The following is a 24,593-nucleotide window of genomic DNA, read 5'->3' as shown; positions in this document are numbered from 1 at the left end:
ATTCCCAGTCAGGGCACATGCTTGGGTTGTGGGTCAGGTCCCCTGTAGGGGACGCATGAGAGGCAACCACACATCGATGTTTCACTCCCCCTCTCTCTCCCTCCTTCCCCTTCTCTCTAAAAATAAATAAATAAAATCTTTAAAAAAAAACAGTGTCTAGTACATAGTATAAATCAACTGAATGAATAAAGAAAGAGAAGGGAAACACCAGCCAGACTCTCATCACCTAGACATTGCCACAGTTGGCATAGTGGTAAGTTTCCTTTTTGATTTTCCCCAATGAGGGTTTTTAAAATTTTTATAGGGCTTCACATACATACAGAAATGTATTAATATCAAAAGAGAGCAGCTTGCTGAATTTTTACAAGCTGAACCAACTGGGTAATCAGCACTGACCAAGAAATAGAACATTACCAATAACCTAAAAACTCCCTTTGTGCCCAGGCCCAAGAAAACCATTATGCCAAATAGTAAATCAGTTTGCGTGCTTTGAGAATGGAATTGCACGGTACGTATCCTGCGTCTGGTCTTGGGCTCTGTCACTTGATGTTCTGTGGAGAAGACTCATCCCTACTGCTGCGTGTTACTGTAGATCTCTCATGCTGGTGGGTGTCCAGTGTCCGGTGTTCCAGTGTGGATATGCTGTTTGTCCACTTTACTGTTGATGGACATCTGGGGAGTTTCCAGTTCAGAGCAATTCTGAGTCAAATGCCATATATGTGGCTGTGCATGTCCATTTGTGAACATACGTCAGCATTTGTTAGGCATATATCTAGAGGTGGAGTTGCTGGGTCATAGGACGTGCACATGTCCAGCGTCACCAGCCACCCTCCCCACCCCACTGCCCAGGGCTGTCCTCTTTCCTTCATGTCAGCTGGCATCCCGGACATACATGTGTGAAGTCCCCAGGGCACTCGGTGCGTGGCCCTCAGTGTGAGGCGTTCTAGCAGTGGGCATGTAAGTACTTTCTTTGACCCCCCTACAAAACACTAAACCCGGTCACTGCGAAGAAACACAGACAAACACACCAGATTACATGTGAGACTGGCTCAAATCCACACCTATAGATAATCACTCCAGGAAAATTTGTATTCTAAAGTTATACTCAAAAGAAAAAATTCTCTTCACAAAGTTAGAGTTGAAAGACTTAGGGACAACAATAATGGCAAATATTCATTGACAGCATCCTCTGTGCCAACCTGACTGTGTACAGTGCTTCATCAGATTGTCAATGCCATGAGTTTCTATCGGCCTGTGATAAAAAGTCTGACTTCATTTTTGTTTGTTTGTTTTACTGTTGACGGTTTTCAAGCCCACGGGAAAGCCTGGGGGCTCCCTCCTGGGCGCCTGTGGGAGGTTCAAGCCACCCAAGCCCGGGCCCTCCTGTCGGGTCCTCGCCACAGCCCTGTGCCCTAAGCAAGAGGAAGAGGGCCAGTCACCCCTCGCGCTCCGGAGTGCTCTTCAGACTTGCTTAGGACCCTGCCCTGCTTGCCACAGAAAGCCCCGTTATGGCAGTAGTTATTCTTTTTCTGCCCCTGACACATGTGTCATCCATCCCAGCTGTCCAATCCAAATCTGGTAGAGGAGTCCATCGGCCTCCCACGAGGAAGGAGACACGCACTCATTTTACAGATGAGGAAACCGGAGCTCGGAAAAGTCATCATTCGCTCATGCAGCACGTTGAGCGCACAGAGCGATGGAAAAGATGGACAAATCCCTGCCCGCATTAGAGTGCGGGACGTAGTCCACCAAGAAATGAAAGTGAATTGCTTTCAAATATATGAAAACATAATTAGCATCCCTCAAAACTAAATCGATACATATTAAAGCAAGATTTTAAAAAATGCATCGGGTCAAACAAGATCTAATGATGTCACAATGCACTGTGTTGACAAGGATGTGACAAACAGGCACCCGCGTGCTGTTTATGGAGTGACGTGACGTCATTGGAGGGCTGTTCGATACATCCATTAACATTTTAAATGTGACCTCCTTCTTCCTCAGAAACTCTACCTTTATGAAATTATACATAGCTAAAGAGGGGCAGGGCTCGACGCCTCCTTAAATAATGTGAATTTTATTTCTTCATAGGTCGTTATAGAAAATTAGAACAAAACACACAGTGAGGAAGAAAAAACCCAATCTGGAATCCTAACACCCACGCAGAAGCCCGTCTGTCCAGTTTGCTGCTCCCTCTTTCTGGCAGCGCAATGCTGCCTCCTAGTGGACTTCTCTTTGTTTAACTGTGTTCACTGTTTCATCATTTCCTATTTTTAAAATGTACTTAATTTTTACTAAGTAGTGCACTCATATGGCTCAGTATTTTTTTAAGACTTTTTTTTATTTTTAGAGAGAGGGAAAGAGGGGAAAAAGAGAGGGAGAGAAACATCGATGTGCGAGAGAAACATTGATAGGTTGCCTCTCATGCACCCCCAACCAGGATCCTGGTCTACAGCTCAGGTATGTGCCCTGATCAGGAATTGAACCAGTGACCCTGGACGATGGCCAGCCTACTAAGCCACACCAGTCTGGGCACGGCTTGATATTTTTAAAGTTCTAAATGGTATATAATGGTAATTCTCCCTTTCATTCGTGTTCCCCTCAAACTAGGTTTTTTTCCCCAGGGGCAACAATACTGGCCAATTCCTTGTATGTATTTTATGCACACACCAGAATTCAGTAAATGAGTTTCCTTCTTTCTAGTGCCTACCTTTGAATCATAAATAGGGCTCCTAAAAACTTAGAAAATCCAAAGAAAACAATATTTCTACACAAAACATTTATTACTACCTGATTTGTAATCAAGAAAAATCAGGGATAATATGAATTCCCAAAATCAGAATGACTGAGTTACTCTGGCTGGATATACACTAGTAATCATTATGACATGTACTAACATAAAAAAATCTATCCCCCAAATTTTTAACACAACTCATAAAAGAAAGATAATTTATTTTAAATCCCTCCTTTGGAATAAAAAGAACACAATGATATACATAATTTTCAGCTGTCAAACAGAAGAGTAATTATCTTCTTAATGACAATTATCAATTCTGAGGAGCATGTTATAAAAAAAATAGTTGGGTCTGTTTTGTAACAGGGCAAATCAACTTAAGTTTTAAGAAACTTCATTAAAATACATCCTTCCACTCAGAAATTCCTTTCTTAGTGATCTAAACATAGAATAATCTCTATGCAAAAAATGTGGTCATCACCTTATTTGTGGTCATCACTTGTGAGTGAAAAAACTAATCTGAATGTCCAACTACACTGCAGGGGTGTCAAACTCATGTTCACCAGGGGCCACATCAGCCTAGAGGCTGCCTTCAAATGGCTGAATGTAATTTTAGGACTGTGTAAATGCAACTACTCCTTAACTAAGGGCAAGGAGCTTGGCGCTGCCACTGGGTAGAACCATGGTGCCAGGCCAGATAAAACATGGTAGAAAGCCGTGTTCCGCCCATGGGCCGTGTGTTTGCCACCTGTGAACTACAGAGGATTAGTTATGTAAGTAGTGGTATGTTCACTTAGTGAACATGTTTGCAGAGACCTGGGAGATGTTTTTGAAGTTAAAATAAGGTTGAGTATACAGTTAAGATCATTCAATTGAATGTTTGGGGTGTTGGGACTCAGTATTTTCTCTCCACTGTCGTTCTTTTTCTTTTAAGATTTTATTTACTTTTAGAGAGAAGGGAAGTAAGGGTGCAAGAGAGGGAAACATCAATGTGTGAGAGATACACTGACCAGTTTGCCTCCCGTCACCTCTTGCACACCCCCAACTGGGGACCTGGCCCACAACCCAGGCGTGTGCCCCGACTGGGAACGGAACCGGTGACCTTTTGGTTCGCAGGCTGGCACTCAATCTACTGAGCCACACCAGCCAGGGCTCCACTCACTCTTTAGTGAGCATTTAGAGAATATTTTTGCCCTGGCTGGTGTGGCTCAGTGGATAATAAAGTATTTTTTAAAGAGTACATAAACGATGAAATAGTGCACATGTGGGTCTGACTGAGCAGAATTCAGACTTAGATCCAGCAGCAAACCTAATGCCTTTACTGTTTTCTCATTTACTCATCACAGCCGCAGACCAATTTACTGACTGAACTAATACTGTAGCATAGGAGCTTATGTGAAAACTGGACTGGAGTCAAGTCTAGAAGTCAGTCAACACACATCAGCAATCTTCACCCAAACCCCTTAGCTCTAGGGATTTAGGAGTTATCTTTTTTTTTTAATATTTTATTTATTTATTTTTTAGAGAGGGAAGGGAAGGACATAGAGAGAGAGAGAGAACATATCAATGTGCGGTTGCTGGGGGTTCTGGCCTGCAACCCAGGAATGTACCCTGGCTGGGAATCGAACCTGGGACACTTTGGTTCCCAGCCCGCGCTCAATCCACTGAGCTACGCCAGCCAGGGCAGGAGTTATCTTAAAGACACAGTGGGAATGCCCAGATCCCTGATGGCAGACTTCCCTTTTCTCCTCTTAGTCAGCGGTTCTCCAGAGCAAGTGTGCCTCTTTTCCTGTGCAGGGCTGCATGCACAGAACTGCCTACTTCATTGTTTTAATTCATTTTCAAGAAGTTTTGAACATCCAGGACTTTCGTTCTAACCACCAGGCAATGTGTCTGCTCCCCCTTTGATTTATGCTTGGTATTTGTGTATTGAGTCCCTGTCTTCCCCCCCGGGGCTAGGAGTACAAAACCCTTTTGGGTCACGCCTGGCAGGTGTCACAGATCGGGAGGCCTGGCCGAGAGCTGGCCCAGCCCTGCTTTGCAGTTGGTGCTGCGCAGGGTGCAGGTCCCTGGTTGCTGAGCCGACTACTGACACTGACAAGCTGCCACTGCCACCACGCTCACCCCCCTGGTGTCCTACTCCTCAGCCTCCTCTGCAGGGGAATATCCTTCCCATGATGAATAGCCTTGGTAAACTTTCTGCGAAGAAACTTTTTTTTAAAATTGAGGTCACATTCTACATTAATCAACCACTTTAATTCGACCACTAGAACCCAATGTTGTTCAGTTAGTGTTGCACGATTACCAACTCCAGTTCCAAACTTCCCATCACCACATACGCACGCACACCTCATATCCACTGAGGCATCACCTCCATTTCCTCCAGCCCCATGCCCTGGCAACTTCTAATCAGCTGTCTCTTTGGTTTTACCTATTCTGTATTATTTCATATAAAAGAAACCAATCACGAATCAATTGTGACGTTCAGTGCCTGGCTTCTCACTTAGCACAATGTTTTCAAGGTCGGTCCAAGTGCTGGTATGTATCAATACTTCATCCCTCTTATGGCTGAGTAACATTCCATCCAATGTGTACCCCACAATTTGTTTATCCATCCATCCCGATGGGCAGTTGGATTGTTACACCCTTTGGTTATTATGTATAACACTGCGACAAACACTCATGTACAAGTTTGTGTAGACATGCATTTTTATTTGTTGGGTCTACACCCAGAATTGCTGGATCATACAGTAATTCTGCTTAACTCTTTAAAAATCCACCCAAGTTTTCCATAGTGGCTGCACCACTTTACCCCCTCACTGGTAATGCACAAGGGTTTTCTTTTCCCACATAGTTACCAACACCCTCCTTTCCCCACTGAAGCCTTCCCAGTGGCTGTGAAGTGGCATCAGGAAGCTCTCCAGATGAGTTCCTTCCAAAGAGGACGACGCCCCAAGTCCCAGCCCTCACCAACAGTGTATGAAGTGTTATTTCAACTAGTATTTGCCCAGTTAGATGGGTTAAAATGCCTCATTGTAGTTCAATTCTGTAATTCTCTTGGTATGAGGTTGTACACCTCTCTGCAAATGTGTAGAAAAACATTTTATAAGGGAAGCAGCTAAGATTTGGGCTAATTTTTCCAATGCACCCCTTCTTGACTCAATTAAGCACTGATTTCATCAAAGATTTTTCCACAAATGAACAGAAACATCAGGTGCATCCACAAGAGGCTATTAAGAGTTTATTATAAATTTGTTTCACGAGCCACAAGGAAATAAAAGGACTATGTACAGTCTTTCGGGAAACAGGCAGGGAGCTGAGGAGGGCCAAGATGAGTCTAGGGCCTTGGTGGGTGCATTCCCGGGGGAGGGGGCCCTGTAAGGGAAACCAGACAATCCGTAAGAAGTAAGACTTGCAGAATAACGGTGAGACTCCAGAACAACGGCATAACAAACAAACAGGTCTGTGGTAACGTGGCCCCGGGGGCCCGGGCCCGGGCCTCTGTGGAGCTACTTTCATAACTCTGTGACCAAGGGTCAAAGAAGGCCTGAAGTAAGAGTAAGAAGTTTAGTCAGTGCCTGATCTGCAACTCAAATCCCCGTCCCTGTCCCAGCCTCCCACTCCCTGCAGGATCCATCCATCAGAGGGGGCGTAACGTGCTGACTGGAGGCTTACTTGGGACTGACCAGGTTCCCATTTGCGTTATAACACCCAAAAGCAGAAAACCCAGACTAGAGACACAGAAGTTACTGAGTGTGGTGGCTGTGGGACATCTTAGAAGCTACTATGGCTTGTTGAAAAGAACACTGGTCTGGGAGGCTGGACACCGAGCTCTCACTGGGACTGTTTCCTTATCTGTAAAATGAGGGCTGATCTATGCCAGCATTTGTTAAACGGCAGTTAAAGAGCCCTGGCTGGTGTGGCTCAGTGGATTGAGCACCAGCCTGCCAACCAAAGAGTCGCTGGTTCGATTCCCAGTCGGGGCACATGCCTCGGTTGTGGGCCAGGTCCCCAGGAGGGGGCATGAGAGAGGTAACCCCACACTGATGCTTCTCTCCCCCTCTTTCTCCCTCCCTTCCTCTGCCGAAAAGTAAATAAATACAATCTTAAAAAAATAATAATAATACAGTGGTACCTCAGTACTTGTCATCAAATTCGTTCCAGAACTCACGACGAGTGCTGAAACTGATGAGCACTGAACAATGAGGTATTTTCTCTCGCGGTGCGGCACCATGCCTCACACAAGTTTTAGCAAATGTGACAAGTCCCAAGCAAGGGCCATGTGTTAAAACATTTTTTTCTCCTCAAAATGCAGTGAGTACAGGGTTTGATGAGTTCTGCGGCCGCCGAGTACTGAGGTACGACTGTATATACTAAACAGTACAGCCAAGCCCAGAACACTCTCTTACTTACTAACCACTACCAAACCAGAGTGTAAGACAAGCCTTTCCTGGGAACCCTGGGAATGCATCACTTCACGTGCCCTGAGAACCCTGCCTTGGACATTGAGAAGTACCCGGGTACAGGGCTGCTCCAACTGTCCTAAGCAGGAGTTACGTCAATATATGAAATGCTGCTCCCTCTTTCCCTTCTGGACTAAGTTATCTGCTAAAAGTTCACTTCCCTAGGCTTAAGGCCTGAAAGCCCAGAGGATATGGCCAAAATCTGATCTTCCCTTCACTTCCCATCCCAACAGGATGGGGAGTCCAAGTGACTGCTGTGAGCACTTACCTCGCATTCCTGGGGGAGGGGGCCGCATTCCTGGAGGGGGCATGCCCATCGGAGTTCCTCGTCCAGGGGGGATCCCCATTGGGGGACCCATGGGAGGCCTCATACCCGGAGGTGGGCCCATCATGCCTGCAAGAGAAAAGCCCCCAAAATACAGCTCAAGTGTCTGTCAAAAGGTAGCAGAAAACCAAGCTGCCCACCAAGTTCTGAGACAGATGGACTGTCCCACCCTCCCAGGATCCCCAAGCAAATGGGGAAGTGAGCCAAAGACATGGGCCTCCCAGTGGAGGCCCTGTTCCTCGGTCAGTCAGTAAGGCTGGATTTCAGAGTAATCCTGCTTAACTATAAAAACTCATCATCAGTTTCAGTCAAGGTGTGTCTCATCATAAATCCAGCTCAGAATCTTTTCTCAATTACCAATGGTCTCCTTATGGGCTTCTCACCTGGAGGGGGTGCCCCTCGGCCTATTGGTGGGGGAGGACCCCCACGGCCTGGTGGGTACTGGGTTGGGGCCCCTGCAATACTGGCTGTAGCAGCAGCTGCAGCAGCCGCAACAGTGCCTCTTCCCTGTGGGGTCATCACCTGGGAGGACACAGGAAGAGAATTACGCAGAATAGTACATTCCATGCAGCATCCCGCTCTCCCCTCAACTTGGGAAAGAAACAGCAAACACCAAATCTCCTAAGCTACAACTCATGGCATCCGACTTCCTACTCAAAACCATCTTACAGAGAAGATCAAGTTTAAATGCCCAATTCCAATCTTCTAGCCTAAGCTGAGGATACCCAAAGCAAATTAGAGATAAGAGAGTGTATTCCAAATGTTATCACAGAAACACTTTGCTCCAGTACAGACGACTAATACACCTTTCACGCATCTCTGCACTTCAATACTAGCAATGTAATTCACAATGACAACTTTTCCTTTTCAGTGCATTCCAGGAACAACACACAAAGCCCCTCGCATGAATACTGATGGTCTGACAGTCACAGGTTGGTCACTCTGGACTCTTCCCAGATGTAGACCCTCCCTCTATCTTTTATTTTAACTAGTAGACACTGGCGCCCTTCACCAACTCACCTGTTGGGATGGCCCGCCAACCCCACGAACTGGCCCGGCAAGCCCCGCAGGGGCCTGGGGCATGGGGACGCCGGCTGGGATGCCTCTGCCTGCAGCTCTGCCGATCCCAGGGCCACCAGCAGCTCCAGCAAGTGGCACTCGGGCAATGCCAGTCTGAAAAATGAAGTGCGTGCTAAAATGCTTGTAGCCTAGAGAATCACACATATACTTCAAAATGCCACTGCCTGGGGAGCCCCTCAGACTCCCAGGGCACCAGAACAACTCTCCACCTGGGCGTGATAACACCATCACTCCTTCACCTAAGATTGCATGCACAGCTGTCGCCCCTGCAGCAGGCCAGAAGAGCCTAAAGGTAACTGTAGAGAAAAGTGCCACGACACAACCACTTATTCCCACTCCTGTAAAATTAACCCGAATTCGGGAGGGTGCGTCAAGAGCACTTGACGACCTGGGGTTTGTTTCCTCATCTGCAGATGATGGAGTGACGACGAAACTGGTAGTGGTCATGACGGTGTACGACGGGCTACATTAGAGTGATAAATTCCACTGGAAATGGATATCAAGAGTTATGAATATGGAACCAAAAAATACGGTAACATCCTTGCAGGCATTTCTACTGGAAAAAGTTCAACTACCGTCCAAAAATCAGGAAATGACTATGATAAACTACTGTGTATTCACTTGAGAGAGAATTGTAGTCATTTCATTACCATGACTTTTAGCAAGCAGAAAAATGTTTACATTAAGTGAAAAAGCAGAACTAAATATTACATGCATATTATGTGTTGAATACTAAAAAATATATATGTGGACCAAAGGAATGTATTCCTTTGATGAAAAATGTCTTAAAATGAAAAAGAGAAAACAAATTTGGTTAAATTCTCTAAAGCCTGCTCTATTTCTAAATGTATTGCTAGAATGCCATTTATAGAACCAAGAATGCACTGGGATCAAGTGCCAATGTCATCACTTACTAGCTGTGACACCCTGAGCAAGTTACTAAAACCCAGTTTTCATTTATAAAGTAGGAGTAATTTATCTCAAAAGATGACTGCGAGGATTAAATAAAATACTCAGTGCGCCCCGGCCGTGCGGCTCAGTGGATGGGGTGTCTTTGGACCGCTCGCTGGTTTCTGGTCAGGACACTCACCCGGATCGCGGGCCAGGTCCCCAGTTCGCTGGGAGAGAGGCAACCAATCAATGTTTCTCTTGCACATCAATGTTACTCTCCCTCTCCCTTCCCTCCCATCTCTCTAAAAATAAGCAAATAAAATCTTCAAAAAAAAAAACAAAACAAAACTTAAGCGCTTGGTGCACAGCATAAGCTCAATGATGGCCCTGCCCGGGCACCTGGCTCCGACTTACATCTTTGGGGGGAGGCCCCTCTACAGTCATTGAGACCAGGTTCTCCCCTCGAAGCAGCACCAGACCAAGGACTCTCTTCTCTTCTCTCTCTGCTTGTTTTGAGTTCTTTGGCCTGCAGACAGATTTAGAAGAAACAAAAAATCAAGTTTTAGAAAGAGGGTAAAGTTCACGTTCACCTACCTGAAGGCCTCCAAGGTTTTGTTTTCCACTCTCCTCACAAACGGCACATGAACTTTCCAAGACAGCTCCTCTACACAGTCCTCACAGGCTGACTCTGCAACCCAAAGTGGTTGTTTCCCATGCCAGGAGGATGCACAGAGCAAGAGACAACAGTCCAGAAAGCCCAGCCCAGCTCAATGTCACTCAGCAACAACCGTCAAGTTACCCTTCCGCAGTCCTCTCTGCTCTCACTCTGTTCCCTCCCTTTGGCTTAAGATCTTGCCAGTGTCAGAAAGCAGCCAAAACAATTCCTCAGGTCGAGTGAATCTCACTCACCCCACTTACACGTGGGTTCCTTCCAGTGACAATTCAACCCCATAGGCCTATCACCACGTTCCTCGCTTCACACCAGAAAGAGAAACCATAAAGGAAAAGTGAGAGTTAACTACACAGGAACTACACCTCTGTCCTCAGAGCACAGAAACAAGATTTCCTAGCAGCCATAGCCATAAAAGGATAAACAAAACATGAGTGTGAACTGGAAAAATAAACTACAACAAGATAGGGGAATGCAAGAAAAACCCAAAACCAGTATACTAAAAATAAAGGGAAAAAAAAGAATATACCTGAATTTAAAAGCAAACTTAAAGGTTTCATTTTTAAGGCTATGTTATATTAAAGTAATGGTGATTTTCTGTGGATGGACATTTTTCCCCCCTTTTTGACTTATGTGTTTTTTTAATTTTTAAATAAAAGTACATAGTGCCCTTTTACAATCTTTAAATAACCCTTCTGGGCATTTTAACTTTGTTCTCATGTATTTTTCTGTATTTTTAAAAAGTATTTTCTAGTAAACACTTTTTTATTATCAGACTAAAGTTAGTTTCATTTGTAAAACGAAGAGAACCGTCTGGCACAGCTCCACATTGCTGCGCTGGCCCTGCTGTAATGCCCACACCGCACTGTGTGTCCTGCACTTCTTAACCTCCTGCCACAAAGAAACCAACAGCCCCAGAGGGAAGAAAGGGAATTCACAGCTGCTGACCACGTAACATGCAATGCACATGGCAAAAGACAGCTGGATGAGCATGGAAATCACATAACCTCTTTGGGCCTCAAGATGCCTTTGATGTAAAAACAGGACAAAAAACTAGACTGCACAGTTTAGTAGGCCAGAAACTTAAGATCTGGGAGTCTTAATATAAGGGAGTTATCCAGTAACTTATGGAACTGTGGGAAAGTAGAAAATAAGTCCAATTGTTTCTATGAATGCCAAGAAAAATCACTGGCCCCAAACCCACAGGGGGAGCTGAGCACTTACCCTGAAGAGGGTCAGAGGCTTCTTAAAGCAGTTTCAGACCAGGCTGCAATGGGAGAGCCCTTTAGGCTACAGCTTTACAAATAGGCAATGAGGCCAGAAAATCAAGCTCTGCCCCCTCACACACCTGTGGGGGAAACAGGAGAGCCCTTTACCCCAGTACCCAGGGGCACAAGAAAGAAAGAGAAACAAAAAGCCTAGCAGCCCTCCTTACAACTTGTAATGTGCTAGAACTACAGAGCAAGGCTTGCTGGACTAAGGAAGGAGATTTCTTAGAGTCCAATGTCACCATTTAAATCTGCCCTTTAGAACAGGGAGAGCAAACCGACAAGAAGCAGCTACCTACATCACCACCTATCACTTGGACCACCCACCCAATCTCCTCCTCCCAATCCAAATCCCCCCCACACAGCCCACTCCTCACTTGATCTTCCTGAATTCGTCACAATCACATAGGATCAAATTCATATGCTTGTCGAAAGCCTTGAAGGTGCCAATGAAGATACGACCATCTTGCAGGATGCACCTCATCCTGTAGTCGATGTGCTGCAGCATCTTGCTGCTCTTGCCCACAGTCTGCAAGGAGAAATCAGCAGGGAGGAGATTCAGCTCTTCTGGAACCACATACCCCTTAGTCCTTCCTAAAAACGTCTGCTGCAGCCTTCTTTCCCATGTGTCTGTCTGAGTCCTTTTCCCAGGAATTCTGCCATGTCAGCCTGTGTTCAGCCTTGACCTCTGCCCACTACTGTTCCCCAGCTTTCCCTTCAAATCATCGCAGGTTACAACTGCCTTTGTTTAGGCTGGGTACATTTCTGGCGTGAGCTTGTAGGATGTCTCCAAAGTAATCCAACCCATCCATTGCAGAGATCAGCCAGCTGCCATTGTAAAGATTACCAGTGTGACTCCAGTGCTGTATCACACCCACACCTCACTAAAGGGACTGAGTAAAGGAGCTGGAATGGGGCTGGCACTAAAAACCCAACCAATCAGAAGCTTATCAGAAAGGAGCTGATCACGCTGGAGGTGAGTGTGGAGTCCCCCAATGGAGAATTTGTGAGTGCCTCCAAGGCTGCCTTTGGGAGGGACACTTGCTTGTGGCCAGGGTACCCATCAGTCTGAACACACAATGATCTTTAAGAATACATGACTTAATATACTTCTTAATTAACCCAAACACCTTTTCTGCTTTATAGTCTGGCTTACAATGTATCTTTGCTAAAACAGACTACGGAGACAGCACAGTGTGAACTGTCAAGTGTCCTGGGCAGTTATATTTCTCTCTAGAAATAAATGACCTGGCATTTGACCTGTGGATCAGCCTCCCATCAATCTGATTGATGCTGACCAGTCTTAACTCCTCCAAGGGCCTTCTATGGGCCAGACCTGTGTGTGCTGTTCATCTGTGAGCTTGGACAAGAACAGGTTTCTGAACATTCGCACGTGTGAATCAGAACCTTGAACTTGTACCCTGGAGACCCAGGTTATGTGGGATGACTCTTTTAACTGCCTTGTAATCAATCACACAGCTCCCAGCCACACACACCTAACCTTCACGGCAACGTTTTTTTGGTCCACCCTGTAAATAGCCAACCCATACCAGGTGGTTCACTGTATACCAGGCACTGGGACAAGCACTGTATATCTCATTTAATTCTCAAAATCAGCTCCATTATTTTTGCTATTTTACAGATGAGGCCACTGAAGCTGGGAGACGTGGCACAGCTTGCCTGTCTCAGGGTCAGGAAGCCGTGTTGGAACCTGATCAGCCTGAATCTAGTGCCTCCTCTTCTAACCAATTCCCCAAACAATAGCCGACCTGGCTTCCCTGCCTTCACTTCACCCCACACACAGCACCTACAGAACAAAGTGACCTTTCTAAACACAAAGTTCATGTCATTTTGCGGGTTGAAATCCTTCAAGGACATGCCTCATCACCAGCACGATTAAGGAGCACGTAAGGCATTTAGTAACCAGACTCCTGCCAATTCTTCCCCTCTCGTCTTCCACCTCTTCCTCCCCGTCCCACTCCAGGAACTTTCAATGCTTTGCTCTCGCATCCTTCGGATCTGTAATATCCCCTCCCAGCAGTGTCCTCTAATCCTAAAAGCATTCTTACCCCGCCTCCCTCCGCAACATTACTTTTACTTAATGCTGAATTACAACTCTGAATTATGTCCCCAACTAGAAAGTGAACTCGGTGAAGAAAGGACACATTTCATAGGACAGCTCCAACTCCTGAAGAGTCAGAGGTATTCATACACACATGCTGAAGAAGTTCAACTCTTGCTCCTAACAGTCTCATTCACCCTCCCGCTAGCTCCGCCCCATCTACTAGGACCCAAGAATACTCTCTGGTTTTGGCCAGAAGCCCTTCCACCTCTTGGCCCATGTCCTTCTTAGGCACTCACCCCCTTCCCTAGTCCTCCTGCGGCTCTAGCGACTGCTCTCAAAATACAGACACACATTTCTTCTGCAAAAGTTTACGATCCCAAGTACTGCGATAACAGCAGCGAGGAGATCCACGGTTCTACACTTGCCCCCACCGAGCCACCCGGGGCTCCGTCCCGCAGTTCCAGCTCCCCCTCCCCCAACCCGCCGAACATCCAAGGTCCGGGTGTTTCGCGCCGGGACGCAGCGGCCGCGGTACCGGCCTTCATCACCATGAGCGGCCAACCACGGCTTCCCCCCCAATCGGTCGCGGCTGCTCCCTCCACGACAGACTCGGAAGCGCCCGCTCCGCCAGCCTGTGTCTCCTCACCATGGTGGCGGTTTTGATGGCTCCGATTCCCGCCGGATTCGCCTGCGCTTAGGCCTACTCGCCCTCAGGCAGGCCGCTTCCCGCCACTGTTGCCGGAAGTGCGAGTGCAGGGAAAATGGTGTCGGGTGGAAGCTACTTCCGGTCCCAGAGCCGGGCCGGAAGCTTGTTTACCCACTGTGCTCAAAGTGGGGCGGGGCTTGGGGGAGGGATTTAAATCAAACTTAACTTCACTTGAACCGCTCTTTACTCTCATTGCCCCCTAGCCGGTCCCGGTCCCGGTCCCGGTCCCGGTCCCGGCCCCAGCCCTTTAACTCCAGGTCCGCAACTCCCGCGACTCTACCCCGGCTCTATCCCGTACAGCCACTGTCCCAGTTTATACGTGAACTTGTTCGACGTGCTCCTGCCTCAGCAGGTACGCATTTGCTGTTGCCTCTGCCTGGAATGTTAGTCGTCCGGGTGTGTGCACCGCTCTTGCCCTTACCTTCAAGATTCAACGTTTTCTCACTGAGGACTTACTTCCCTGGTCATCCTATTTAAAACTGCAACATTCCCTTTCTCTATAACATTAATAGCTAACATACTATATGTTTTTGTCATTTTATTATCCCTCCCCATTAGAATGTAAATTCCAACAGCTGGATTTGTGTGTGTTGTTCACTACTGTAAGTGCCTAGAAACTGCTTAGCACAAAACAACGGCTTAATAAATATTTGAATGAATATTTCCCAATCAATCCCATCCAGTTCTGTGACTTTTGAATGCTACTACACGCTCAGCTTTTTCAAATTTATTCCTTTAACCATAGGCTTGTCCGTTTAACTCTAGGCTTTAATATCCAGCCACCTGCATGAATGTCTACTAGGTATACTAAATTTAACTGAAAATTAATTTTTTAATACATGTGATTTTTTTAAAAAAATATTGATTGATTTTGGGGGCTGCAGACAGAATTTGCTGTTCCACTTATTTATTCATTCCTTGGCTGATTCTTGTATGTGTCCTGACAAGGGATCGATCCCTCAACCGTGGTGTATCAGGACAATGCTCTAACCAACCGAGCTACTTGGCCAGGGCAAAACTACATTTTTTATTCTATTCACTCTTCTTCCCAAGACCACTTCTTACCAGTGTTCCCCATCTCAGAAGTTTCTCAGGTTAAAAATCAAAACGGCAAATTTGGCAGCATCCTTGACCCCTCTCTTTCTCCCATGTCACAATCAGCCAGCAAATCCTCGCCTTCAAAATGTCTTAGATCTGACTGTTGTCACCTACCCCCTCTGCTACCACTCTAGTCCTAGCCACCATTGCCTCTATCCTGGATAATTGAATGAGTCCCTGACTGGTCAGTTTGCTTCCTCTCTTGCATTCACAGCAGCCAGAGGGATCCTTCTATAGCGTGATGGGATCATATTAGACAATGTCATTGCCCCGCTCTCCACTTCCCCATAACTTCCCAGAACAAGTGCAATACAATCCAGCCCTGCAACCCTTTCCAACCTCATCTCCTTCACCATTCCCCTCATTCATCCTCCTCCAGTCATACTAGTCTCCTTGTTGTTCCTCAAACCTAGCAAGGCAAGCTTCCACCTCGAGGCTTTGTGATTTCATCCTCACACTACCCTAAAATGTATGTTATGTCGTCCCAGCTCCGTTGATCTGCAGATGATGAGATGGAGCCTCAGAGAGACAAATTATCTTGCTCAAGGTGGCAAAAACAGGAAAATAGTACCATCTGATTCCTCAGCTGCTCCCAAGTGAGCCTACCTTCTAACAAATCACTCATGCACCCATTTTAAAATGTGTTTAGTACCTACTGAGGCCATGCACTGTTACTGAGATACAAACTCCCTTCCCTGAAGGACTTTATGTTCTAGTGAAAAAGACAGACAATAAACCAAATGCATAGGTTAGAAAGTAACAGTTATTTGTAGAAAAAAGAAAAAGTAGGGCAGAGGGACCAAGAGGGTTGTAAATCTGGCCGATGGTCACGGAAAGCCTCTCTGAAGATTGCATGTGAACCAAGACCTGAATGAAGGACATTTGGACATTTCTTACAAAGGAATTCATACAGTACATGGTCTTTAGTGACCACCTTACCTCACTTAGCATATTTTTAATTTTTTTTATTTTATTGTTTTCCCATTACCATTTAAACCCCCATACCCTCTTCCACCTCCACACACCCACCCACCCCCCTCACTCAGCATAATGTTCTCAGAGTTCATCCACATTGCACCACATATCAGTACTTCATTCCTTTTTTTACCGCTGGACACTATGTCATTGTATGGCTATACCACTTTTGTTCACCCGTTCATCAGTTAATAAGACATTAAGTTGTTTCTGCCCTTTGGCTATTATGAATAATGCTGCATCAAACATTTGTGTGCAAGTTTTCATGCTGACACACGCTTTCATTTCTCTCGTGTTTGTATATACCTACCAGCGGAATCGCTGGGTTGTATGGTAATTCCGTTTAGTTGTTTGAGGAATTTCCAGACTGTTTCCACCAGCAGTCTGTGAGGGTGCTGATCTCTCTACTTCTTCACTGACACTAGTTAGTGAGTGACCTGGACTGAGCCATCCTAGGGTATGTGACTGGTATTTATCACACTGTGGTTTCAATTTGCATTTCCCTGATAACTAATGATGTTGAGCATCTTTTCATGTACTCACCAGCCATCTGTGTATCATCCTTGGGTTATTTGCTTTTCTTACCGAGTTGTAAAAGTTCTTTTTGTGTTCTAGATACACGTCCTGTATCAGATGTGACTTAAAAACACTTTCTCTCATTCCATGGGCTATCTATCAAGAACGTGTGTGGATATACCATCTTCTTGATAGTGTCCTGCTCAAAGGTTTTTAATTTTGATGAAGTCCAATTTATCTCCTTTTTTTTCTTTTTTTGCTCATGCTTTTGGTGGCATATCTAATCCTTTGCCAAACCCAAGAGCATGAAGATTTGGCCCTATGTTTTCTTCTCACAGTTTTGCAGTTTTAGTTTCTTACATTTAGAGCACAAGTGACAAACACAAGGCCCGTGGGCCGAATCCGGCCCTCCACTTTGTTTTATCAGGCCTGACACCTTGTTTCTACCCAGTGACAGTGCCAAGCTCTTACTTAACTGTTAACAAGTAGTTCCATGTATACAGTCCTAAAATTACATTTGCCCTTTTAAGGCAACTGTGAGGCTGATGTGGCCCCCCATGAAAATGAGTTTGGCACCACTGATTTAGTTCTTTGATACATTTTTAGTTAATTTTTACAGATGGCATAGGTAAGGGTTAGACTTTATTCTTTGGCAGGTAAATATCCAGTTGCCCTAGCACCATCTGTTGAAAAAACTATTCTTTCCCCATTGAATAGTCTTGGCACCCTTGTGGGAATCCATTGACCATGGACACATGGTTTTACTTCTGACTTCTCAGTCCGTTTCATTGATCTGCACGTCCATCCCGCTGTCAGTACCACCGCTTTGCAGTAAGTTTGGAAATCAGAAAATGTGAGTCCTCCTAATTTGTTTTCCTTTTACAAGATTGTTTTGGCATTCCAGATCCCTTGCAATTTCATCTAAATTTTAGAATCAGCTTGTCAGTTTCTACAAATAAGCAAAAGAGGTGATGAATTCCAGAACACAGGGTTAAGTGGGCTACTCACTGGGCCTTCGGTTAAGCAGCCCCAAGGTTCAGTCCAAATCAGCGATTTTCATCCTTTTTCATCCAATGGCACACATAAACTAAAATGATGCTGCTCTGACAAAAAATAGGATAATTTTTATTCATTCATACAGGACGGCTATTGTTGTGCTAAGGGAAAAAGAGGTCAGTGCCCCTGACTAAGTAGTCAGATACTGCATGTTTTAAAAACTCTCATGGCACACTGGTTGAAAATCAGTAGTATAGGTCAAGGATCAGCCAACGTTTTTTGTTAAGGGTCAGACAGTATTTCAGGGTTTATGGGCCACATGGTCTCTGAAGCAGTTACTCAACTTAACCAAGATACCATGAAAGCAGCTATAGACAATATGTAACAAATGTGGAGCCATGTTACAATAAAACTTTATTTATGGACACAGATATGTGTCACAAAATATTCTTCTTCTTTTGACTATTTCAGCCATTTAAAATGTAGAGACCATTCTGAGGTTGCCAGCCTTACAGAAAAACAGAAAACAGGCCAGATTTGGCCTTCAGGCTGTAATTTGCCACCCCCAAGTCTAGACCATTAGATTTTTGAGTTTGGGTTCAGGGCCAGAGCTCCAGCTGGTGTTAATAATAACCTTGACAAGCATTATTTCTTCGGGTTATGGGTTCACTGAATAATGCCATCAAAAGTTTGTGTCGTTGCCCTCATATAAAAACTACACACACAATTCACCTCTGCGTCAGTCTAGGTCCAGTGAGGAGACAGACCACACAGTAATTTAAATGGGAAATTTAACATAAAGAATTATACAGTGACAGGACAGTAACTAATAAATATTGAAACACTCTCAGCCAAGGGAGAGTCCTCAGGAAGGATCAACAAGGAAGAAGGGTTCCCTCCCCAAGGCTGGGGTTCAGCCCTTACTGGGGGTGTGGCTACAGCCCACTGATGGTGGAGAAGTTGTGGTGGGGGTGGGGGATTGCACTGGCCAGAGCTGGCAAGCAGGATAACCCTCTGGAATGCAGGCTGGCCAAAGGTGGTTGGGTGTGGACAGAGAACTGAGATGTTGCTATTGATACCAAACATGGACCCCACGGTGTCTGTTCCCGAAGGGCTGCATCTTATGAACCTATGAGGCACAAGTGAGACGAGGCCCTCGCCGATGGGCAGGTGAGCGGGAACGTCGGAGCACAGCTATGGGCACTGCTGGAAATGCAGACTGGAAAGCTGCAGGGACCCAGTGTGCTTTTCTGCACAGCCTGGGCTGGGGCAGCTAAGGAGAGACCCTGGTGTGCATGCATGTGGAGCTGAAGAAAAGGGCTGGGGAGTTCTGGGCCTCTGCAGAAGATGAAAAGTCAGGGGATCTGCTTGTCAGGAAGCCAGTCCAGTAGGACCCCGGATTGTGTGCCTGTGGAGATGAAGAGAGGGTGCGGAAGCAGTGACCCGTGCTGTTTGGGCTCCTGACTAAACCACCACTGCCTGAGTGGACCGCTGAAGAAGACACAGGGTGGACAATGGAGGGGGGGCAGCTGTGTCCTGCAGGCATTTAGCATGAAGAAACTGCGCTGGTCAGGGAGTTGGGAGGAAAGGGTACTTACTCTTTAGGAGCCTGGTGAAAGAGCCACCTGAGCCAGGAAGGAAGACCCTGTCCTCCTGCAGTGTTGCTCCAGAGCCCACTACTGATAAACCTCATGCTCACTGGCAAAGGAAAAGTATTTCAAGGGCCCAGATTCATTTTCATAGATCAGGCAACAAAAAGTGAGTTTGAAGCTGAGACAGTATATTAACATGTGGCACCATCCCACGTACGCACAAACCACATAGGTCAGCACAGTGCAGGGCCTGGGTGGGGAAAGAGGACAGAGGTCCAACCTACCCTCCAGAGACGGCACTCTGCTGACGATAAACAGATAAGGTAGATAAGGTGATGCTGGCTTTCCGCTTGGATTCTCGGGGTGATGAGAACTTTTTACCTTTAGCAACTGTTTCTGCTGTTGGAAAGCTGTGTTTGTGGGCATCCTTTTAAATTCTCCCCTATCTTCCACATCCAGGCAATCACCGGTACTTTGGAAACAAACCCTACGACACGTCCGTCTTCCCTGGCAGTCCACATTGCTATCTCCAGGGCTGTCCTGGAAATTTTGTCTGGAAATTTTGTCTGGAAATCTTGTCTGGGTCATGACCACCCTTCTGACCTCCCAAATCTATCCTGGTCTCAGTGCTGTTCATCACGCCTTATCTTTCTCTTAATTTTTCTCAGCTTCCCTGCATCATCCCTTCCAGATCTTCAACACCCACATAATTCTTGTGATAATATGCTGGCAGGAAATCTGAAGTGTTTTCACAATATTATTAATCAGACACAACTCCAGTACTGCAATTTATTTACACTAAGATTTTTACAGTTTGGGCCCCCTCTCTCAAAAGACTAGCAAACCTCTGCTCACGGCAGTGTTTCCTAGCCATAGGGAGAGACTCAGGCCCTACTTTTGTTAGGACAAACCCCAGAGGGGCAGCTCAGACAAAAACTACTATAAGTAGCATTAAAATCCCCAGAGGATGTGAAAGGTCAGGAAAAGGAGAACGGATGACCAGCAGCAGGGAGGGTTCTGCAGACACAGCTCCGCCGTGGTGCCGGTGAGCTGGGACCCGTCCCCGTGGTCTCCATCAGCAGCGGACGAAGGCCAAGCCTGTCCCTGAGTGTAGCCTGGCTTTGTGAGATTTCCCGGTCCTCGACTGCTGCCCCGACCCTTAGGGAAGGAATTCTCTTATCCTCTCCAGAACACTGGTGGATGGCACTCTAGGAACTATGTTTCATTTTTTTTAAGTATTCTAGAATGCCATGTTTCAACCTATCCCAATTAATTCTCTTTAATTAAAAGGCAGCTGTGTGCTTGGCTATTCTCCAAAATGACATCTAGATTAAAATTAACCAAGAGGATATACCCTTTTCCTTTTTTAAGGAAGGTGCTGGTTTTCTTCTTGGCATTTTTCTCTCCGGATAGCAGGGCATGGGGAAGGGCCTTGGGCTCATCTGGAAGGCAAAGGGCCTCTCATCACTCTTCAAACCCATGCGCACTTTCCCTCTGTGGCCTCCAGGTCTGACCGGAAGCAAAGTGTTGATGTTACAGGAGTAGTTCTGGCCTAGGACCGGGAGGGAAAAGGGTGGGGGGCTATGTTCCGGTGCTGACACCTTTTCCTCACCCCAGCTGACCCGTGACCTGCGGGAGAGTTAACTGCAGGGCTGAGGGAGTAGAGGCCTTGGAGCCAGAGACTCCTTCAGACTCTCTACACTGCCCCCTCCTTTGGTGTGGTGTTAAAACCACTCAGTGCCTTTTCTGATTTTCAAATTTGTGGACCTGGAAAATTCCAGCTGAGCAAACAGGCTTGCTAGAATGTAGGCAGACCTCTCTCCAGTGAATAGTGATCAGCCCACAACCTAGAAATCAGAGCCAGGGACTGTGGAGTTGTCAGGCTGGGCAATCTGGGCTCTGAGGGAGTGGGGCTAGGGAAGGTTGTGGCCAAAGAGCCAGGTCCCCGAGCTGAAGAACAACAGCTGGTGAATGGCTAGGCTCTCTTGGACCGGTTAGTAGAAGGATGTTGTCGGGTGTCATTAATAGGACCCTTGGATTGGAGGGCTGAGGGGACATGGCATTGAAGCTACATTTAGAGGGTCTTTAGACCTCTGAGTAGCTAAGAGGCCCCAAGCGCTGACTCATGATTGGAGAACAGGGCACGGTTAAAGGACCTGAGCTTAGAATATGGAAGGCAGCAGAGAGAGTGTGCTTAAAAGGTCCCTGAAAATGCAGAACATGGACAGGCCGTTAAGGAACAGTGATGCTTCAGTGGGGATGAGGAGGATTCAGCTGAGACCTGAGTAGAGATTAGAAGGAACAAAGCCCAGGGAAGGGAATGTCCCAGAAGCCAAAGGGAGTAAGCAGTTAGAAGAAGAGGCAGTCCTGGCCTGGAGACCTGGGAAGTTCCCTCCCCTCAGCTGGAGTGTCTCCAGAATCTCGATCACCCTCCCCGTACAAAGGTTCAGATTCCCCAACAAATCTATTAGGTTTATTTGGGGCTTATTTTTTTCTCAAGGATTGGATCCGTGCAGGAAATCCTGCCTGTGCATCTGAATTCCTTTCCAGATAGATGAGATACTAAGGTGCACAGCTTGAGCTTATTATCTATTAGAACAAAAGGACAAGAAAATGTGGGTCAGAATTGGTGTATGAAAAGAAAACAAGTTGGTCATTCTTAGGTTACTTCAATAAAAGCTTTTACTTATTTATTGCATCTGATTACAAAAAGCAGAAGAAAGCATCTCTATTTAGTTGCTACTGCTATCTTCACACTCATGCAAAAGATTACAGTGGGGGTCAAGACCTCTGAAACCCCCTCAAAGGTGCGTGAGGTAGAGGTTTGTGGTGGCAAGAATGTCCTCTCACTCTCTGGAAGAGGTACATCAGGGTAAAGCTCCCCCCACAAACCCTGCCCACACAGGTCTTCTCCCTGAGTGTCCGCGGGTCGAAGATCAGGTAAAACTAATTGCTAAAGCATCTCACCGACTCCCTCCCTGTCCCTGTAAAGCTTCTTCCAATGTAGCTGTGCTCTTCCTGAGTCTGTGCCCATTCTGTCCACACGCATAGAGCTTCTATGTACAAGTACATGCTGGGACTTGTGAAGGGTGACTTGGCCACAACCATGTCCACACTCCTTGTACACTTAACATGTCTTACAGCGGAGTCCCTGGAGAGACAATGAGATGGGGAATTCAGTGGTTTTTTGGTGAATAAGGGCTGACTGGGCAGAGGAAGAAGCTCACCTGTGGTGTGTTTCCAACTGAGATCTTAAGAGCATCTCTGGATCCAGGATGACCCTTTGGACCCAACCAAGTCCAGGAGTGAGGTTTTGCCTCCCCATATCCATCAGTCATTGGCCAGGAGTGAGTCCTTAAGGAGGTGCAGTTCCCTGTGGCTGAGAGCAGATCCTGGAGGAGAATTCAGCTCTGTGGCCATCAGTAGCAGTTATCAGGAGATGCAGGTGTGTTGGTCCTGATGCGGTTATCTGGGCAGAGCTCCAGTGTCCTCAGCCCTAGACTTAATCCCATTTCACCCCTAGTAAGGATCTCCCTATGGCATGAGATCCCAAGAGCCTTGCCCACAACCCCTGCCAACACACAGCTCCTCCCTGAGAGCGCCATCTTGTGCCTGCCCATCAACCATTTTCCTCTGGTGTTCAGAAAATGTTGGCTTATTGCTAACGTCTCACCTACAGTCCCTGCACACTCAACATGTCCCACCTAAGTGTGTCCTCCTTATGCAATAAGCGTTGACTTACAGCTGGAGTTACCCACACTCCACATGTGTAAGCCTCCAGACTGAATGTGTCCTCGAAGCCTGATGAGAGTCAACAATCTCTGAAGGTCCACTCACTCCACACACATAGAAGGGCTATTCCCTAGGTGTCTCCGTGGTACAAGATGAGGTTTGACTGATTGCTGAAGTCTTGCCCATGATCTCTGCATCCACAAGGCTTCTTCCCTCAGTGTGTCCTCTGGAGTCTGAAGACATTTGGCTTGTAGCTAAAACGCTGTCCAGACTCCTTGGAAACATAATGCTTCTCCTTGAGTGTGTCTCCTGGTGCATGAGGAGGAGTGACTTCCGGCTAAAGCCTCGTCCACACTCACCACACACATAAGGCTTCTCCCCTGAGTGTGTCCTTTCATGTAAGATGAGGCTTGATTTATAGAAAAAGTCTTGCCCACACCCACTGCATATATAAGGCTTCACACCTGAGTGTTTCTTCTGGTGTCTGGTGAGATTTGACTTGTAGCTAAAACTTCGCCCACACTCCCCACAAGCATACTTCTGCCCGGTGTGTGTCCCCTGGTGAATAAGGAGGAATGACTTCTGGGTAAAGCCTCGGCCACACTCACCACACATGTGAGGCCTCTCCCCCGAGTGAACCCTCTGGTGTTTTCTGAGGGTAGACTGATCAGCAAATCCTCGTCCACACTCTGGGCACTTGTAGGGCTTCTCCCCTGAGTGTGTCCTCTGGTGTCTGATGAAGCACGACTTCTCACGGAACCTGCGCCCACACTCCTGACACACAAAGGGCCTCTCCCCTGTGTGAGTCTTCTTGTGTTTTCTGAGGGCTGACTGATCACCTAATCTTCGTCCACACTCCGGGCACTTGTATGGCTTCTCCCCTGAGTGTGTCCTCTGGTGTCTGATGAAGGATGACCTCTCACGGAAGGCGTGCCCACACTCCTGACAAACGTAGGGCTTCTCCCCTGAGTGAATCCTCTGGTGTTTTGTGAGGGTTGACCTATTACGAAACCTTCGTCCACACTCCATGCACACATAGGGCTTCTCTCCAGAGTGTATCCTCTGGTGTCTGATGAAGGATGACTTCTCACGGAAGGCGTGCCCACACTCCTGACAAACGTAGGGCTTCTCCCCAGAGTGATTCCACTGATGTCTAGTGAGGATTGAATTACTTCTAAAGCTCTTCCCACACTCCTTGCACAAATAAGGCTTCTCTTCTGAATGTATTTTTGCGTGTCTGTTCAGTTTGGACCGATGGCTAAAGCTTCGCCCACACTCCTTGCACACAAACGGCTTCTCTCCTGAGTGTGCCCTCTGGTGATGAACGAGGACTGACAGTAGGCTAAAGCCTTGGCCACACTCAACACACATATAAGACTTTTCCAATGAGTGTGTCTGCTGGTGTCTGATGAGGTTTGACTTATCTTTAAAGCCTCCCCCACACTCCCTGCAAACATGGGGCTTCTCCCCTGAGAGGATTAC

General features: G+C 46.6%; 2 protein-coding genes across 3 annotated transcripts; both read right to left on the bottom strand.

Moving 5' to 3' along the window:
• Positions 1-5,949: 5,949 nt before the first annotated feature.
• SNRPB (small nuclear ribonucleoprotein polypeptides B and B1) lies at positions 5,950-14,287 on the bottom strand. Of its 2 annotated transcripts, none has more exons than XM_028524714.2 (7): positions 14,143-14,287; positions 11,809-11,960; positions 9,908-10,019; positions 8,543-8,695; positions 7,906-8,044; positions 7,466-7,591; positions 5,950-6,281 (listed from the first exon to the last, which is right to left on the bottom strand). In XM_028524714.2, the coding sequence occupies exons 1-7, from the start codon at positions 14,143-14,145 to the stop codon at positions 6,271-6,273; spliced, it is 696 nt and encodes a 231-aa protein (XP_028380515.1). In that variant the 5' UTR covers positions 14,146-14,287; the 3' UTR covers positions 5,950-6,270. The 2 variants fall into 2 exon arrangements, with proteins under 2 accessions (XP_028380515.1, XP_028380514.1); XM_028524713.2 differs by having other exon boundaries at positions 5,950-6,109.
• Positions 14,288-21,178: 6,891 nt separating this feature from the next.
• Positions 21,179-24,140, bottom strand: LOC118496763 (zinc finger protein 343-like). Its single transcript, XM_036009453.1, is given in 2 exon segments — positions 21,179-23,408; positions 23,411-24,140. Coding segments are annotated over 2 exon segments (813 nt in total). The 3' UTR covers positions 21,179-23,325.
• Positions 24,141-24,593: the final 453 nt, after the last annotated feature.

The sequence above is a fragment of the Phyllostomus discolor genome, chromosome 9, assembly GCF_004126475.2.
Source record: "Phyllostomus discolor isolate MPI-MPIP mPhyDis1 chromosome 9, mPhyDis1.pri.v3, whole genome shotgun sequence".
NCBI classification, from domain to species: domain Eukaryota; kingdom Metazoa; phylum Chordata; class Mammalia; order Chiroptera; family Phyllostomidae; genus Phyllostomus; species Phyllostomus discolor.
Note: the sequence above shows the minus strand (reverse complement) of the source record. Positions and strands in the feature narration are given on the sequence as shown.